Source organism: Bubalus kerabau, chromosome 2 (assembly GCF_029407905.1).
Source record: "Bubalus kerabau isolate K-KA32 ecotype Philippines breed swamp buffalo chromosome 2, PCC_UOA_SB_1v2, whole genome shotgun sequence".
Taxonomy (NCBI): Eukaryota; Metazoa; Chordata; class Mammalia; order Artiodactyla; family Bovidae; genus Bubalus; species Bubalus kerabau.
Window position 1 is genome coordinate 91,564,181 of NC_073625.1, and position 19,336 is coordinate 91,583,516.

General features: G+C 38.9%; 2 protein-coding genes across 23 annotated transcripts in view; one reads left to right on the forward strand and one right to left on the reverse strand.

Moving 5' to 3' along the window:
- TFG (trafficking from ER to golgi regulator) overlaps positions 1 to 3,398 on the forward strand; it is a 31,674-nt gene extending 28,276 nt beyond the window's left edge. For 2 of the 4 annotated variants that reach the window (XM_055567960.1, XM_055567962.1), the window contains exon 8: positions 2,587 to 3,398. In XM_055567960.1, the coding sequence (XP_055423935.1) occupies positions 2,587 to 2,966 (380 nt within the window). In that variant the 3' untranslated portion in view covers positions 2,967 to 3,398. Of the gene's footprint in view, positions 1 to 2,583 lie in introns of all 4 variants that reach the window. The other 2 variants (XM_055567959.1, XM_055567961.1) reach the window with 1 other exon arrangement.
- Positions 3,399 to 3,707: 309 nt separating this feature from the next.
- Positions 3,708 to 19,336, reverse strand: part of ABI3BP (ABI family member 3 binding protein) — a 298,503-nt gene continuing 282,874 nt past the window's right edge. For all 19 annotated transcript variants that reach the window (XM_055567939.1, XM_055567955.1, XM_055567954.1 and 16 more), the window contains 5 exons: positions 9,598 to 9,677; positions 8,847 to 8,876; positions 7,944 to 8,105; positions 6,566 to 6,688; positions 3,708 to 4,939 (listed from right to left, as the gene is read on the reverse strand). In XM_055567939.1, coding sequence (XP_055423914.1) covers positions 4,824 to 4,939; positions 6,566 to 6,688; positions 7,944 to 8,105; positions 8,847 to 8,876; positions 9,598 to 9,677 — 511 coding nt within the window. In that variant the 3' untranslated portion in view covers positions 3,708 to 4,823. The remainder of the gene's footprint in view (positions 4,940 to 6,565; positions 6,689 to 7,943; positions 8,106 to 8,846; positions 8,877 to 9,597; positions 9,678 to 19,336) is intronic.

Here is a 19,336-nt window from a genome sequence, read left to right on the forward strand (position 1 = left end):
AAGTCTAAAATCATGTTCCTCAATAGAAAATGACAGGGGACAGCTATTCTTAAAGCAAGTACATTGCTCTGTTATTTTTTATTTTTCTAATCTACTTGAAACTCATTGTGAAAACACCACCCTTTTAGTTAAAAGTTTCAGAGACCATGTGGTCCCCAAAGCCTAGAATGTTTATTATCTGGTCCTTTATAGAAAAACATTTGCTGACTCCCTGAATTAGACCATAAAATTCTACAGTTGTAGTTTGACATATTTTAACACAAAGAGCAATTTTTATTTGGATTGGATTTGCTGTAGAGTGACTTAACCTGTAGCTGCTAGTTTTTATGTAAACTAGGTGGAATGAATTTAAACTTGGACTATAATATTGGGGGAAGGTTATTTTCAGAATGCAGTCTTTTAGAGAAAATCTGTTACAAATTATATATTGGCAATTTGTAGAAATAATAAGTTTTTTTCACTGTTGTCTAATTCAGGCAATTTCTATCTTCACCATGCTTCAGAATCACCTGGAGAGGTGTTTTTTAAAACTTACAGGTGCCTGAGCTCTACTCCTAGAGATCTTGTTTTATTTGGTTGAGGGTGGGGTACAGGCATTGATATCTTAAACGGTTTGCAGGTCATTCTAAAGTGTAGTGAGAATTGGGAACCACTGATCTTGTCTTACTCACTCATTTTATAAATGAGGCAACTAGGGTCCGAAGAGTTGTGATGCATCAAAGGACAAGCAGCTATTTAGTGGGAGACTAGACCAGAACCTGGTACACTTGACTTTGCAGTTAATGACTTCCCTACATCATTCTCACTCTCTCAGCACCAACCAGAGCTTGGCAGACTTTTCTGTCATAAAAAACGAAATAGTAAATATTTTAGGCTTTATGGATCACGTGACTTTTTGTCCTTAATTTTACTTTATTCAGACAACCACACAATCTCCATTTCTTGCCATTTATGGTGATTTTCACCAAAGTTATTTTGTTTTTTCAAGGGAGGGGATAGTGGTGGAAGGAAGGATTTTTATATATACAGAGGTATTTTATATTATGGTCAAAGACTGTAGATTGCTAATTAAACAGCAGCTTAGGCTTTTAGGCAATATCCTCTCTCTTGAAAAATAAAGATTTAGTTGTCCCCAGAGTCTGTTGAAAAGCCAGTTTAGATATCAATTGGCAGGATGAAAACACAGCTTTTTTTTTTTTTTTTGCTCACAATCTTAAATTGAATAGACATTTTCAGTATAAAACCTCCTGTTTCTCCAAAAACTTACAGTAAAAAAATTTTTATGTTTTTATGTAGAGGATAGGAGAAATTGTATGACATCAATGTTTTTTCATGAATTTAGTTTGATTTAGGTGCTGCCATGAGTAAAATGCATTAGGTATTTGAGTTACTTGTTAAAAATTAAGCTTGCTCATAATGATTTTAGTTAGGATCTTCACTGAGTAAAGTTTAGTTCTTTTCAAAGTATTATTTTTGTGTTTCTGATCCTGCTAGTCCTATTAACTTGAAATTGGGAGATATGGAAACAGTCACCTAAATACTCTGCTTGGAGACTGTTAGTGCTTGTGGTAACATTCGACCATCTTTGGCACTCTGCTGGTTTAGCAGTTTTCCTCTGTGACCTTTTCCAGTTTTATTCATGGACTATGTCAAAAGCTTTCTTTCATGAGTAAATTTTGAACCCAGGTTCAAGGTGAGTTCAGAATATACTCAGTTCATTCAATCCTTTTTATTTTTTTTAAATGCAGGGTTGTACACATTTTAATAATTTTCTTATGTATCTGGTATTTAATGCTGACAGGATTCCAGTCAATGGAGAGGTTTCATTGCAAGTAGCTGCAGGTGTGTTTCATGGTAGAGATAAAAGTTTTTAGTGAAGCAGACCTTTTCTTTTAAAAAGCTTTACATCCTAGTACCTAATGAATATAGATGTTCTTTTTTGTGGGGCAGTATGATGTGCTTTCTGTTGTTACTGCAATTGTAAAGGCAAACCATGATACCAAATCTAAAAGATTTTAAAGATTGTGAAAATGGGCACTTAATGTTTATTCTTAATGTTTTATTAATTTTTATAGGATGAATAAGCCTAAAAAGCATCTCACTAACATAGTAAGTTGTATTTGTAGCAGCATTGTTTCATTTAAAAACATTCATTCTCTACAACGTGTTTTTATTTGGTACTGTTATTAAACAGGCCCCTCAAAACCAGGTTAATGACTAGCTTTTGCATTAATTCCGACATTTGTCATTTGAGCATATACTCTATACTGGGAGTTATGTTAGAACAGGCATTTACTCTCAGGGATTATACAGTCTAGGAGGAGTTGAAGTAGAAGAAATATATATATATATATATATAGTGGTTTTCATTTTAGAGGGTTTACAAAATTGTCTAGAAAATGCTTCTTTACTATATGGTATTGAAATATAAAATCCACTACTCTACTTGGTGCATAAATACTTAGGATTAAGTTTGTTAAATTTTTCATTTATTATCTTTTTTTTGTCCATAACAGTAAGACTAATTCTCTGGAAAATGTTCACCAAAAGAAAAAGTAAGAGATACATGTTTTGCCTTTTCAGCAGGTTATAGTCAGCAAACTGGACCCCAACAACCTCAGCAGTTCCCAGGATATGGCCAGCAACCAACTTCCCAGGCACCAGCACCTGCCTTTTCTGGTCAGCCTCAGCAACTGCCTGCTCAACCTCCACAGCAGTATCAGGCGAGCAGTTACCCTCAACAAACTTACACTACCCAAACTTCTCAGCCCACTAATTACACTGTGGCCCCTGCCTCACAACCGGGAATGGCTCCAAGCCAACCCGGGGCCTACCAGCCAAGACCAGGTTTCACCCCACCTCCTGGAAGTACCATGACCCCTCTTGCAAGTGGGTCTAACCCATATGCACGTAGCCGTCCTCCCTTTGGTCAGGGCTATACCCAACCTGGACCAGGTTATCGATAAAGAGGCTCAGTTACACTGATGAATGTAGCTGCTAGCTGTTTGCCTCCCAAAAGACTCCAATACTACTATTTTAATTTGTATTGAAGTTCAGGAATTTAAAAAGCAGAGCATTTTTTTATGATACCATTATTGCTGTTAATTGAAAGTGTAATTTGCTGGAAGAAAAAAGACCAAAATGGAAGTTTTTTTCCTCCCCTGCTTAGAAGTATAGCAGCTTCCTACTTATTTTGGAACACTACTCTTACATGTGTGCAAAGTGATTGATTTTCTAGCTTGCCTTGTCCAGAGGATATTAAAATGCTAGGTTGAAGTTCAGCCCTCTTACTTGGCTTTTTATTATTAACACGATGTACTAAAGTAGATCCCTTTGAGAAGAGTAGCTATTATGTATAAAATGTAACATTGATAGGTTAATAAAGATGATTGAATCCATTGGTGGTCTTGTAACTTAATTTAGTCTTTGGTATTCTATATATGCGTATATATGAGAAAAATCCTTAATGATGTTTTTGGTCTTGAAATACATTTTATCTTAGGCCTTTCTATTCAGAGAAGCACAGTGCTGTTGTCTTCTGTCCTGGTTTTGGTTTTAAATGACAAAACTTTAAAATAGATCAAGATTAGCATTATATATAAACACAGTAGATACAATATTAAAAGATGAAAGGGAGCTTGGTAGATTCTAAACAACCTGTGTGTTTCCTTATAGAAATCAACCATTTAGAAATGAAGAACTCAGTCTTAAAAAAAACTACATCTCTTTATTGCGAGTTTATACTGTTTGAAAAATATAAAATGAAGTATTGATAACACTGAAGTATGTTGAAAGGTAAGCACAGAAAGGTCCTTTAAGAATGAGGGCACCAATGCAGCATTCCTGTCTTCCTCCCCAGTGAAGGAGAATAATACCGTTTTAAATAAAAATAAGTCAGATTTTCATTACAGGTTGTTAGAATTAAGAAAACAGCCCCTGATACATTCATTCCCTAGAGATCTTCTGTGTAAAAATAGAGTAAATATCATAAAATGGTAGGCTTCTCATCATGGATTATCCTTTTATGCTTAGACTTTGCTACAGTCTTTGGATACAGCTTGATTAGAATTAAAAACAGTATGAACACAACTGTTTAAAGGGATAGTTTGACAGAGAACATTCAGACATTGTAGCATACTTACGGGTAGAGAAAGCACAAAATATGTATTTTTGAAATGATATATCAAATTCTCAATTCCATTTTCAACTGAAATTTACTGATTGAAACAACCTTTGCAACAATTTGTAGATAATTAATGAAATGTATATTTGCATGAATGGCTATTTAAATGCTTCAAAAGTTACTCAACTGTTACTAAAAAGTTGAAGTTTAAATAAACATGAATATTAGGACCTTTTCTCCCCAGATATAATATGTTGATGATAATTTGATCTAATAAGTTAAGCCAAGTAGAGATTTATGGAATTAACAGTAGGAAGAGTACACAATAAATGTAAATATTTTTTTAAAGTATATTAGTTTTTTGATGTTAATTTTGTTATAAAAGTATCTCAGAACATCATTACAACAGTGTGATAAATAATATACAAATGATCTCTTAAAATACCATGAATAGGGAGCCAGCTTCCCCAAAAATGTTATTCTGTTAATATCAATATTTTGCTTTCTTAAAATGACTTTGTAAAACCTGATAAATATTCTTAGCAATCTTTCTAATAAACATCTAATATTGCTATTAGATTTTAAAATTTTATACATAGTAAACAAAAGAGCTTTAAATGCATGTGGCAAATACCATACTGTTTCCAATTATTTTTTGAAACGATGAAACAGAAGGCACTTTTGAATGTGACTGCAGCATCTACCATTTTCCAGGAATTGTGGTCCCACATTCATACCACTGGACATAATTGATTTGAGTGTGACCACCGATTTCTCCAAATTGGACTGGTTCCTGACGAACTGCTCTGAAATAGCCTAAGAGGGAAATAATTAAAATTAATAGCTGCTGTGTTATATTTTTTGTCCTCATAGATTGAAGGGTGCCTTTGAATGCTTGAAGGTTAGTCTAGGTGAAGCAGAGTGTTTTAGACAGTGGATAGCAACAGAGGCCCCAGTGTCTTTCCTGAGGTGGTAATGGTGGGCTAAACATATGGACACCTAGGATGGGTTGGTACTATTGATACTTGAGAGAAAGCTGAAATGAAAAGGGACAGGAGTTGGAAGGGTTTTATGTTTGAGTGTCATTGACCAAGTTCAGTATACACTGTTCTACGTGAAAGTGTACTTTCTGCACATTATAGCCTAGAGTAGTCTGAAGAAGTGATCTGGGTAGAGAGGTGTGTTGTGCTAAAATGTTAGGAAACAAAAGGGTAGTTCTAAGATTGCTAAATGTCTAGAATTAAAATTCGGTGAAAATATCCTTCAAGGACCCTACACTAAATGATTTAAAATTTTGCTGAGAATATAAAATGTTATGGAAATAGACAGAACTTATCTTTTCTATCTAGTTCCTGTGCGGTTATAGTTTCAATTTTCTGTTAATAAGTTCACAGATCTTATTCAGTCATCTTTTACTATGGTTGCTATTTTTAATGCCAGTGACCAAAATATGTAGCTAAAAAGACCAAATGATTTTAAGTATTTAACAAGTCTCTCTTGGTAGCTCCTGAGTAATAATGGATATATAATTTACCCTCTCCTACCCTACCTGGACAGGGATTGATTTTCAGTCTTTTCAGTTCTCATGACACAGCTTGGTGCTAAAGTGTCTTTAGAAAGTTGCAGTGGTTAGTCACTTCTTAGCAGAATTCTTCTATTTTAATTGTGTAGTTATATAATTATTTATAAGGCAAAAAATATTTTTCCTTTTATGATAGTAGGAAAGTGAAAGTGTGAGTTGCTCTGTTGTGTCTGACTCTTCGCAACCCCATGGACTGTAGCCCTCCAGATTGCTCTGTCCGTGGGATTCTCCAGGCAAGAATACTGGAGTGTGTTGCCATGTCCTTCTCCATGATAGTAGTAAAGCTTTAATTTTTTTTAGGAAGGAATTAAAACCTGCCTGTGTGCTGAGTATGACAAATTATAAAGGTAGTACATGAAGTTTGGGAAAAGTTTCTTTCAATAGCTGCTTTTGCAGATTCAGGTTTTCTTAAAGTAGAATGTATGTGTAAGCAATAGAGTCTTGAGGAATGGGATGAAAGTTGAGAAACTTCTATTAAAGTCTTCATGTTAAGGTCTTATGTAGACAGTCTTCTTTTCTTTGGCAGGTAGAGTAGGAAGACTACAGAATGATTTTTAAAGTGATTGCTTTGTTCAGCCTGAGGGCTTCCCTGGTGGCTCGGACAGGAAAGAATTCACCCGCCAATGCAGGAGACCTGGGTTTGATCCCTGGGTCCGGATGATCCCCTGAAGGAGGAAATGACAACCCACTCTAGTATTCTTGCCTGGAGAATCCCATGGACAGAGGAGCTTGGTGGACCATGGGGTCGCAAAGGTCAGACATGACTGAGCAGCTGACACTTTAACTTTTTGCTCAGACTGAATGGTTTTTGGGTTCATTTGTAAAAGCCTCCTGCTTTTGAGCAAGCTCAGAAAACCTACCTTCTTTGGTGGGTAACTGGTCAGAAGAGAGTTGCTGTCCTGTGCGTCCATCTAAAAATGAGTCCACAAACTGGCAGTGATCTTCCCCGTGGCCTCTCTGATCGCCTATGTTATAAAATTTTCCTGGAAATTAAAAGGATCATGAGGTAGTTCTTTGATTTGGGACAACTCTGAAATAAATTGTTTCAAATAATCCGTCTTCCATGTTCTTGTACTTCCCCACCTGTTCATTCTAGTTCAAGTCACAGTGATAGAATCTCCCAGCTGCATCCTTGCTTTTACTCTTGGCTTTCCCTATTCTTCCTCTCCTCCTCCTCTCACAGATTAGTCATCTTTTAAACATGCAACTCAGATAATGTTACTTGCCTCCATCAATCTCTCCAGCAGTCTTCTGTTAACACTCAGAATAAAACCCAGTCCTTACCCAGTTTCCAAGCTCCACGTGATTACGCACGCCTGCCTGATCTTCCTGTACTAAGCCTCAGCCATGCTGGTAAACTGGAGAGGGGTTTCTGCTACAGGTCTTCATGTTACCTTCCCTCTACCTCTGCTGCTTTATCCCTTGGTCTTTCTTGGTTCCTTCCCAGTTTTCTTCTCAGCTTACCTTTTCTTCTCAAAAGGTAAGTGTTACCTTTTGAGGAAAGCTTTTCCTAAACATTTTAACTGAAGGAGCTTTCATTCCATTCCACCATTTTCTTTCATCCCTTTTTTCCTTCAAAGTACTATATGAAATTCTTATTTACATATTTGTTTTCTGTCTCTCCCCACTAGAAATGGTTGGGAATGCCAAGAAAATGACTTTGTAAAAGTCATGTGTTAATATGTAGCCAAGGGATTCACAGACTTATAAAAGGGGCAGGAACAGTCCTGCTTTGTCCCCAGCAACATCAAAACAAAACATATATTATTTGTTAAATGATGGAACAAATGTCTACCTTTCTATGTTGGGGTTTAAAATTATTACTGTATGAATACAGAAGAGAAAAGAACCCACTGAGTCTGGAGCAAGGGGTTATAGCCCTTCTGGCTGATTGTCTTAACCTTGCTCTTGTTTCTGACAGACTTAAAATCTTAAACAGGTCATACTCCTTCCATAATTATTGTTAGATACACTCATTTTACTACCAGTAAGCTTTTCATTCTGGATTGGCTATAACATAATTGAGCTTGGATATGACTAGTTTGTGTACATTCAACTTTGCCATGATGGCACTGTTTCGAATTGCATTTTCATTATTTACCTTCTTACAGCATTTCTCAGATCCTAAGATTCCAATAACACCTTGCTCAAAAAGAAAACCCGTATTTCTGTCGTGTCTGGCAGAATCCATAGAAAAGTCTAAGTCACAGAATGCTACAGAGCATTTCCTGTTCTTACCTGTGAGGGAGTCACTCAGGTAAATCTTGTATCTGAGAGAGTTGCACAGCTGCACCCCTACAAACTTCTTATACCATGTCCTTTTGACATACTGTTTGCCCTTACATTCTGAATAAGAGTCTGAGTTAAAGGGTCTTTCGGTCCATATGGCATCTCTTCCCGCTGCATAAAGAAAGCACATGGTTTGAGTTTAGTATCTAACTTTGGGTCCTGAAGAGCTATCTTAAAAGCTTTTTAAAAAAAGCAGTTTGCAAAGTTCATTGTCAACCTGCTGATACGTGGTTTTCTCCAGTGCTAAATATTGGAGTGAAAAAATACAGGTGTTTAAACACGTAAGCCCCCCATTAATTTTCTGTCAATAGTGAGGTGAATCTTGGAGCGGTATGTGTCAAAGTTGATTAGTTTCTGCAGTGCTCAACATAGCATCACGTTAGGAACAAAATTAGGTTTCTTTTTCTGAGATAAACTGAGTGTGAACAGTTGCTTTAATGTGACTTGTTATTAAAAGTGGAGATGAGTTTGACAGAAAACAAATTCTGTAAAGCAATTATCCTTCAATAAAAAAATAAAAGAATGGATAACCCTAACCCTACACAGTGGAATATAACACAGCAGTGAAAATAAATAAAGTCACAAACAAAAGTGGAAGTGAGGGTGCTATATCTTAAACAAGATTTGAGCCAGTCTGTTATATGAATGAAAAGCAGGTTTCAGAATACTCAACTTGTTCCCGAAACATCATAGGCTGTCAGTATTACTGAACATTTTAGGTAAGCATTCACAGGTAATTGAAGAAGACTAAATGGACTAAAGTGAAATCATGACTAAAATTCTACCATGCCCATTTAGCTGAATCACTGTAGAAAAGCATGCAGTTGTGTTCTCATTGAGGTAGGTACTTACCAGAAACTGGCTCACTCACTCTTGGGTCAGCTGAGGAGAAATAGCAAACAGTCAGAGTTTATTAGGTAAGTCCCAGTATTCCAGTGATGTGGCAAAGAAGATGGGTGCTTAACAGATTAGTTATGGAGTCTTGGACAACATACACTCCTACTAAAGTCCAAACTTGAAAACTGAGAGTTTTGTTTTGGGGATGGTTCTGTGTTGGAGAAGCTCAGCTATGTCTTTTATATGTGGTTTAAGTAGTTAGGAGTCTTTTTTGCTGTACTAGATTTTACTTCCACTTTCAAATCTTCCTCTTTTTAGCTTCATAAAAAATCTATTGACAAAATCACCAGGATGCCATGAACTGCAGTTGTGCAGATATATCTTAAGGAACTGGAACTTAGGCCAGATCAGAATATTTCACAGCTGTTCATCATAAAAAGCTATCACATGAATTCCCTTTCTGGACACAACTGGCTCACTAAGTCTGACATTCTGATTCTAGGCATAGAGAGGAGCATTCATTCACTATTGAGTATAGAGTGACCTCATACTTCCTCTCTTTTACACTGATAAGCCTAGCATTTTTCTGACATGAAAATAAATGAGGAAAAACCCAGGTGTTGCTTCTTTAAAAGGTACCTTCATTGGTTTTTCAAATAGATGGGTTTTTGAAATCAAGTGCTTTACCTCGTTTAGCTGGTTTCAGACAAGCTATGCAAACACTGACCTTTATATCCTTGTTGGGAATTCCAGCTGATGCAATTACCTGATTCAGTACTGAATGCCACTGTGTTGCTGGGTGGCCCTTCACCAAGTGGGTTTTTGGGTTTCACCTGGAATTCATAGCTGAAGAGGGAGAAAAAGAGAACAACATTCTTCAGAAGTAGGAAACATCTGGTCATACTTAATGTTCCTCCCAATTCTGTTTTGAAATCATCATGATGTTGAATGGACTTGTGTTCTAGAAGCAGCTTCAGGAAAAGAAAAATTTCTTTACTGTTCAAACAGCTTGTCTGTTCTAAAAGAAAGGGGTTAAAAAAAAAAAAAAAAAGACTTCTCTTTTAAAATCTCCAAATTAACAGAATAAAAATAGCTGAGCAGGTTGTTAATAGACATGCAGGAAAGCAATATTCGGTGGACCCAGGCTAATTCCAGTAATTAGGAGTCTCAGTTTTCTTCAAACGATTAGCTACTTCCTGGGAGCAAAGAATTGCAAAACTCCCAACTTGGGTTGTTGCCTTAGACTTAGTGTTCCTTACTGTGGGGTTTGAACTATGTATGTGAGAATCACATGATAGAGTTGTAGTGGAGAAAGTTTATTTAAAATGCAGATTTTTTTGCTCCATGGTAGCTACTGAATCCATTTTTGAGAGCTTCCAGAAAGGTATTTATAGTAAGTTTCTGAGGTGAATCCTGTGGCAACTGACACATGAGAACTAGATAAACTATGGGAACAGATGCATATGAAAATACTATGTTGCAGGAAGTTGCTGATTATATCACCTGGAACTCGCATCTTATGTGGATCATACGAAGTCACGATATATCCTGAGTAATGGCATGGTAATGTCACCTCAGGATAAACATGGGCATAAAGACACCCCCCTCTCCCTCTATAAACCAGATTCATATGGACCAGGTCCTTAACCTTTTATGTTAAAAAAACAAAGGACAAAATAAGCTCATATCCCTAATAGTTTGTTTGATTTCTGTCCTTAAGAATTATTCACTAAATTGCTAGGCAATATTTGACAAATTTCACCCATAGAATACTCAAGCAGAGCAAATCCTTTTAAATTCAAACAGTAAAGCTATTTGCTGTTTGCCTGAAACTAAGAGTTCCTTTTAGTTGCAGACTTGGTAGGAAAGTAGTTTCAAATGTAAAACCAGCTTGAGTCAGCTGAGAATTATGAGTTTCAAAATTTTGAAAGACTTTGGGAGATAATTCCCCTTTTTGAACAGTTTATAATTGACTAAGTGCAGAACACACACACAAATTTATTAAAAAAGTGAAAAACAGAAGGATGACAGCTCTCAGTTTGGTACAGAGGATAACCAAGTGAGCAATAACAGGAAAACTTTATGGGGCTCAAAAGATTTTTGGCTACTGAGGCATTGCATTAAAACACTGCTGCAATCTATAAGGAAGACAGATTCTAGTATTACAATGTCAACCACTTTTTGAGTGCTTCCTATGTACTCAAAAAGTACACTACACATAAAAAGTAATACAATACACACAAACCCCAAGAAATAAGTATTAATCCTATTTATCAGTTGAGAACAATCAGGCTCTTAACTATTGTACTCTTATTGCCTTTGCTTTTCTAAACTTCCAAACTTTGTGATATAGGGATTAAAATATGCAGAGTTTTTATAGTGAGAGACTGCACATGAAAGAATTTTTGTAAACTAATCAGCTGGTAGAAAGTGTCGTTATCCTTAGCATAAGAGACTGCCACCCATCTCATTTAAATAAATTGCACATACATCAGGTGCTTTGGCATAGAATATTTCCACAGATTAAATTCTAGCTCAGAGGCCTCATGAACTTATAAAAAAGAAAGAAAAAATCATCCCACTATGGTGAACTGAAAATGGAAAAAAGAAATCACAGGCATCTAAACTTTGATTCAAGTGGGCAATGCATTCCACATTCTAGGCCATTGCCAAAAATCTCTGCTTTGGCCAAGTCTGATGAAATTATTTCCGTGTCTTTTTTATTTCACAGTTATTTACACTTCAGCTATATTTGTAGTATGGCCACAAATACTGATAAGCTACTTTTGAGGTTTTTTTGGCCACCATTTTATGATACTTGACAAGTTTTGAAGAAATCATTTTAAACTAAGTTTAATTAATAGCATGGGAACTAAAAGGCAGATATTTTTGGCTGCCTTTATATTAAACAAAATATAAAAATGGTATATTTTAAAAGGCAAAATTTTTCCCAAGAAGCACATTTTGTCATGAGATTTATGACACTGTAGGTATAAGAGTAATGTCTTACATAGAGAATAGACTTATGGACATGGGGAGATGGTGAAATGTATGGAAAGAGTAACGTGGAAACTTACAATATGTAAAATAGATAGCCAAGGGGAATTCGCTGTATGGCTCAGGAAACTCAAAATGGGCTGTGTATCAATCTAGAGGGGTGGAATGGGGCTGGAGATGGGAGGGAGGTTCAAAAGGGAGAGGGTATATGTATACTTATGGCTGATTCATTTTGAGGTTTGACAGAAAACAAAATTCTGTAAAGCAATTATCCTTCAATAAAAAAATTTTTTTTAAGTAATGTCTTAGGGAAAATATTGATTGCACATAGGAAATAAGCATAGCATTTTAGCTATGCAAAAATGCTTGCAGAAGAAAATTATTTGAAATAAAAAGTACAGAATAAAATTTCAAATAGAATATTTGGAAAATAAGAAACACAAATATTAGGGGAAAAAAGATGAAAAATGTGAGAAAATATGGGAACGAGCAGATTATTTCAGGGAATACAAAACTAGTAGATTCTAGAAGAGAGAGGAGGGGAAAAGGAAGGTAGGAAATTACCCTAGAAGTTTTTAAGTAATTTCCCATTACTGAAAGACATGGGTTTCTAGGTTTAAAAGGCCTAATACTTGCCAAGCAATAAGAAAAAAAAGACTAATGCATAGAAATTGCAAAATCTTAGAGTACTAGGATAAAGAGTAGATCTTAAATGTTTCTGAAAAGAAAACTGGTCACATTCAAAGAATCCAGAATCAGAATGACGTGTGACAGCAACTCCAGAAGTTAGAAAACAATGGAACAATACTTTCAAGGGTTCATGTTATCCTACAATCTATGTCTAGTTAGACAGTATCAGAGTAAAGCACGGATATTTTCAGGCACATAAGGACCCAAAAATATCTTCTATAACCTCTCTTGAAGGTGTGTTTCTCAAGAAATGCCAGAAAGCAAGGGAGTAAACAAGGAAGACATGGATATAGGAATTATCCTCAGTGTAGGAGAGAGACTAAAGATGATGGTGAGGGGTCCCAGGAGATGTTGCCATGAACAAACACCTGTAACAAATAGGTGACTCAAATGTTTGGCCATTTGGAGAAATATTCTAGACATACGGATTTAATTAACAGAAGAAACACCTAAAATAATTGAAAATGAGAGAGGGTGTACTAAGATGTAATAGGAGGCCCCGAGCCCTCCTCCTCCCACAGACACATTGAATGTACATCTGCACATAGAGCAGTTCCCTCTGAAAGAGATCCAGAAAGTAGCTGAGCAACTCCTCTACATTGGGGAAATGAGAGAATACCCATATCAAGATGGGCAGCAAGGGCTGGGACACACTTGCCATAAAGCACCCCTGACACAGCACCATATAATCAAGAGGGAACTCCCAACTTCTTCCTGAGGAGCAAAGGGTTTATAGCCCACATCTAACATCCCAACTTTTAAGACGCTTACCTGAGGGATGGGTCCCCTAAGTACCTGGCTCTGAAAGCCAGCAGGGCTTGTGTTTATGAAAACCATAAGGATATAGCAAATAAGCTGTTCTTACAAGTGCATGAGCAGTCACGATGGCTATGCCCTTACTGGATAGCAAAAGGGCAAAATCACCTATTTTTTCTGCCAGTGTTACAATGCCTGAGGGCCAGGATTTTTTTTTTCAGGGCCAGGATTTTAATTTAGCAAGTATCTGGGGCCTGTGATCCTCCCTGGAGACCAGGGAAGCCATTGGAAAGTTGCTGGTCTCGCCCTGGAAGGAGGTTGTAACATGTTTGTGCCCTAAGTTTATAGCTTCCATCCAAAGGGATAAATCCTTGGATCACCTGACTGATAGCCAATGGGGCCTTGCATTCATGAGTCCCACAGGACTGTGGCAGAGAAGCAATTTTTAACTAGCTAGTCCCCTAGGGCTCGGCACAGAGGGAGCAGGCAAAAATGCCCATCTTCCTATTTTTCCCTGAAAGGGGTTTAACTGCATAGTTTAAAAGCTGACACCTGAGGGTGAGGCTTCTAGTTTTAGCACATATTTAGAGACTAGCTGTGATCTTCTCCAGAGACAGGGAAGTTGGCAGACACCTTCCCTGCCTTCTCCCTCCAGCCTGCTCCAACAATAAAAATAAATCACTAATATGTCCCTGGAAGGGACTCGTACAAATGGCTGAGTCTCAGCTTTCACAACTCCTGCCCAAGGGATAGGTCTCCATATTGCCTGCTCTGAGAGGCAATTTTTGTTCACAAATACACAGGGCTAGCGGAGAAGGCAATGGCAACCCACTCCAGTACTCTTGCCTGGAAAATCCCATGGACGGAGGGGCCTGGTGGGCTGCAGTCCATGGGGTCACTAGGAGTCGGATACAACTGAGCGACTTCACTTTCACTTTTCACTTTCATGCATTGGAGAAGGAAATGGCAACCCACTCCGTGTTCTTGCCTGAAGAATCCCAGGGATGGGGGAGCCTGGTGGGCTGCTGTCTATGGGGTCGCACAGAGTCAGACACGACTGACGCGACTTAGCAGCAGCAAACAAAGAACCAGTTTTTAATGCACACAGAGCACACTTACATACCTCACCCCACTCCCCACCCCAACTATATCCTGGGTTCAGCAGGCAAAAAGCGGCCATCTCCTAGTGTTTCCCTAGAAGGGGCTTAACTACTTAATCTCCCAACTGCTACCTAGTGTTCAGCTTGTAATCAGCCTGCATCTAGATGGTGACTGTGATTCTCCCCTTTGGGACACTAATGAGTTTTAGCACACCCCCAAATACTATGAGTCACTAAAGCTAAAGAAAGTTGCTTGGACAATCTCAGACGTTTGAGAAACAAGTAGGAGCGCAGGTTCAGTTCAGTTCAGTTCAGTCACTCACGTCCGACTCTTTGCAATCCCATGAACCGCAGCACACCAGGCCTCCCTGTCTATCACTAATTCCCGGAGTCCATCACTAGGGAAGAGAATAAGAAGAAAACTCTCTCCTTTTTTGTTCCTTAACAAGGATGACCCTCAGAAATTAGTTTTGGGTAACATTAGATGAAGGGGCTTCCCCTGTGACTCAGCTGGTAAAGAATCTGCCTGCCAATGCAGGAGACACAAGAGATGTGAGTTTGATCCCTGGGTCAGGAAGATCCCCCGAAGGCGGGCATAACTATCCATTCCAGTATTCTTAACTGGAGAATTCCATAAACAGAGGAGCCTGGCAGGCTACAGTCCATGGGGTTGCAAAGAGTCGGACATGACTGAGCACCTAACACTTTCACTTTTCAACGTTATATGAAATATTGAAAAAATAAAAGGCATATTATACCTCAAGTAAAATAATTGGCTTAGTTAACCATCAGCGACCCCATGAATTACAGCACGCCAGGCCTCCCTCTCCATCACCAACTGCCGGAGTCCACCCAAACCCATGTCCATCGAGTCAGTGATGCTATCCAACCATCTCATCGTCTGTCGTCCCCTTCTCTTCCTGCCCTCAATCTTGCCCAGCATCAGGGTCTTTTCCAGTGAGTCAGCTCTTGGCATCAGGTGGCCAAAGTATTGGAGTTTCAGCTTCAACATCAGTCCCTCCAATGAACACCCAGGACTGATCTCCTTTAGGATGGACTGGTTGGATCTCCTTGCAGTCCAAGGGACTCTCAAGAGTCTTCTCCAACACCACAGTTCAAAAGCATCAATTCTTCAGCACTCAGCTTTCTTTATAGTCCAACTCTCACATCTATACATGACCACTGGAAGAACCATAGCCTTGACTAGATGGACATTTGTTGGCAAAGTAATGTCTCTGCTTTTTAATATGCTGTCTAGATTGGTCATAACTTTCCTTCCAAGGAGCAAGCGTCTTTTAATTTCATGGCTGCAATCACCATCTGCAGTGATTTTGGAGCCCAGAAAAATAAGGTCAGCCACTGTTTCCACTGTTTCCCCATCTACCTGCCATGCAGTGATGGGACCAGATACCATGATCTTCGTTTTCTGAATGTTGAGCTTTAAGCCAACTTTTTCACTCTCCACTTTCACTTTCATCAAGAGGCTCTTTAGTTCTTTGCTTTCTGCCATAAGGGTGGTGTCATCTGCATATCTGAGGTTATTGAGATTTCTCCTGGCAATCTTGATTCCAGCTTGTGCTTCCTCCAGCCCAGTGTTTCTCATGATGTACTCTGCATATAAGTTAAATAAGCAGGGTGACAATATACAGCCTTGACGTACTCTTTTTCCTATTTGAGCTGAGGTTGGGCTGATTCAAAAGGTTTATTTCCTACCTGAGACCATTCCATCATGACTGGGAGAGGTGGCTGTTTTATCTAATGTCTAGAAAGCAAACACCTCATAAAGAATTCAAAGTAATAGTCATTAATATGCCTACCAAGGTCAGGAGAACAAAGTAACAGAAAATATTTAAAAGTGCCAAACTGGAAAACACAAAGTTAAAAGAGTATAACACTTGACCTGAAAACGTCATCAGAGGAGTTCAATAGCAGAGTGGATCGAGGAGAAGAAAGGGCAAGTGGATGTGAAGATGGGGCTGTAAAATTCAATCAGAGGAGACCAAAAAGACAGCTTAAGGGATGTATGGGACATCACCAAATGGACCAGTATATGCAGTATTTGAGTCCCAGAGGGGAGTGGGGAGAGGGAAAGAAAGGGGGCAGAAAGCTTATTGAAAGAAATAACAGCTGAAAACTCCTCAGTCCAGTTCAGTCGCTCAGTTGTCTCCGACTCTTTGCGACCCCATGAATCGCAGCACGCCATGCCTCCCTGTCCATCAGCAACTCCAGGAGTTCACCCAGACTCACGTCCATCGTGTCAGTGATGCCATCCAGCCATCTCATCCTCTGTCATCCCCTTCTCCTCCTGCCCCCAATCCCTCCCAGCATCAGAGTCTTTTCCAATGAGTCAACTCTTCGCATGAGGTAGCCAAAATACTGGAGTTTCAGCTTTAGCATCATTCCTTCCAAAGAAATCCCAGGGCTGATCTCCTTCAGAATGAACTGGTTGGATCTCCTTGCAGTCCAAGGAACTCTCAAGAATCTTCTCCAACACCACAGTTCAAAAGCATCAATTCTTCGGCACTCAGCCTTCTTCACAGTCCAACTCTCACATCCATACATGACCACAGGAAAAACCATAGCCTTGACTAGACGAACCTTTGTTGGCAAAGTAATGTCTCTGCTTTTGAATATGCTGTCTATGTTGGTCATAACTTTCCTTCCAAGGAGTAAGAGTCTTTTAATTTCATGGCTGCAGTCACCATCTGCAGTGATTTTGGAGCCCCAAAAAATAAAGTCTGACACTGTTTCCACTGTTTCCCCATCCATTTCCCATGAAGTGATGGGACCGGATACCATGATCTTCGTTTTCTGAATGTTGAGCTTTAAGCCAACTTTTTCACTTTCCACTTTCACTTTCATCAAGAAGCTCTTTAGTTCCTCTTCACTTTCTGCCATAAGGGTGGTGTCATCTGCATATCTGAGGTTATTGATATTTCTCCCGGCAATCTTGGTTCCAGCTTGTGCTTCTTCCAGCCCAGTGTTTCTCATGATGTAGTCTGCATAGAAGTTAAATAAGCAGGGTGACAGTATACAGCCTTGACGTACTCCTTTTCTATTTGGAACCAGTCTGTTGTTCCATGTCCAGTTCTAACTGTTGCTTCCTGACCTGCATACAAATTTCTCAAGAGGCAGGTCAGGTGGTCTGGTATTCCCATCTCTTTCAGAATTTTCCACAGTTTATTGTGATCCACACAGTCAAAGGCTTTGGCATAGTCAATAAAGCAGAAATAGATGTTTTTCTGGAACTCTCTTGCTTTTTCCATGATCCAGCAGATGTTGGCAATTTGATCTCTGGTTCCTCTGCCTTTTCTAAAACCAGCTTGAACATCAGGAAGTTCACGGTTCACATATTGCTGAAGCCTGGCTTGGAGAATTTTGAGCATTACTTTACTAGCGTGTGAGACGAGTGCAATTGTGCAGTAGTTTGAGTATTCTTTGGCATTGCCTTTCTTTGGGATTGGAATGAAAACTGACCTTTTCCAGTCCTGTGGCCACTGCTGAGTTTTCCAAATTTGCTGGTGTATTGAGTGCAGCACTTTCACAGCATCCTCTTTTAGGATTTGAAAGAGCTCAACTGGAATTCCATCACCTCCACTAGCTTTGTTCGTAGTGATGCTTTCTAAGGCCCACTTGACTTCACATTCCAGGATGTCTGCCTCTAGGTCAGTGATCACACCATCATGATTATCTGGGTCATGAAGATCTTTTTTGTACAGTTCTTCTGTGTATTCTTGCCACCTCTTGATATCTTCTGCTTCTGTTAGGTCCATACCATTTCTGTCCTTTATTGAGCCCATCTTTGCATGAAATATTCCCTTGATATCTCTAATTTTCTTGAAGAGATCTCTAGTCTCTCCCATTTATGGCTGGGCTTTGCTGGAGCAGCTGTGAAGAGATACCCCATGCCCAAGGTAAGAGAAACCCAAGTAAGACGGTTGGTGTTGCAAGAGGGCATCAGAGGGCAGACACACTGACACCATACTCACAGAAAACTAGTCAATCTAATCACACTAGGACCACAGCCTTGTCTAACTCAATGAAACTATGCCATGCCCGTGGGGCAACCCAAGACGGGCGGATCATGGTGGAGAGATCTGACAGAATGTGGTCCACTGGAGAAGGGAATGGCAAACCACTTCAGTATTCTTGCCTTGAGAACCCCATGAACAGTATGAAAAGGCAAAATGATAGGGTACTGAAAGAGGAACTCCCCAGGTCAGTAGGTGCCCAATATGCTACTGGAGATCAGTGGAGAAATAACTCCAGAAAGAATTAAGGGATGGAGTCAAAGCAAAAAGAATACCCAGCTGTGGATGTGACTGGTGATAGAAGCAAGGTCCGATGCTGTAAAGAGCAATATTGCATAGGAACCTGGAATGTCAGGTCCATGAATCAAGGCAAACTGGAAGTGGTCAAACAAGAGATGGCAAGAGTGAATGTCGACATTCTAGGAATCAGCAAACTCAAATGGACTGGAATGGGTAAATTTAACTCAGATGACCATTATATCTACTACTGCGGGCAGGAATCCCTCGGAAGAAATGGAGTAGCCATCATGATCAACAAAAGAGTCCGAAATGCAGTACTTGGATGCAATCTCAAAAATGACAGAATGATCTCTGTTTGTTTCCAAGGCAAACCATTCAATACCACAGTAATCTAAGTCTATGCCCCAACCAGTAATGCTAAAGAAGCTCAAGTTGAACGGTTCTATGAAGACCTACAAGACCTTTTAGAACTAACACCCAAAAAAGATGTCCTTTTCATTATAGGGGACTGGAATGCAAAAGTAGGAAGTCAAGAAACACCTGGAGTAACAGGCAAATTTGGTCTTGGAATATGGAATGAAGCAAGGCAAAGACTAATAGAGTTTTGCCAAGAAAATGCACTGGTCATAACAAACACCCCCTTCCAACAACACAAGAGAAGACTCTATAAGACTCTATACATGGACATCAC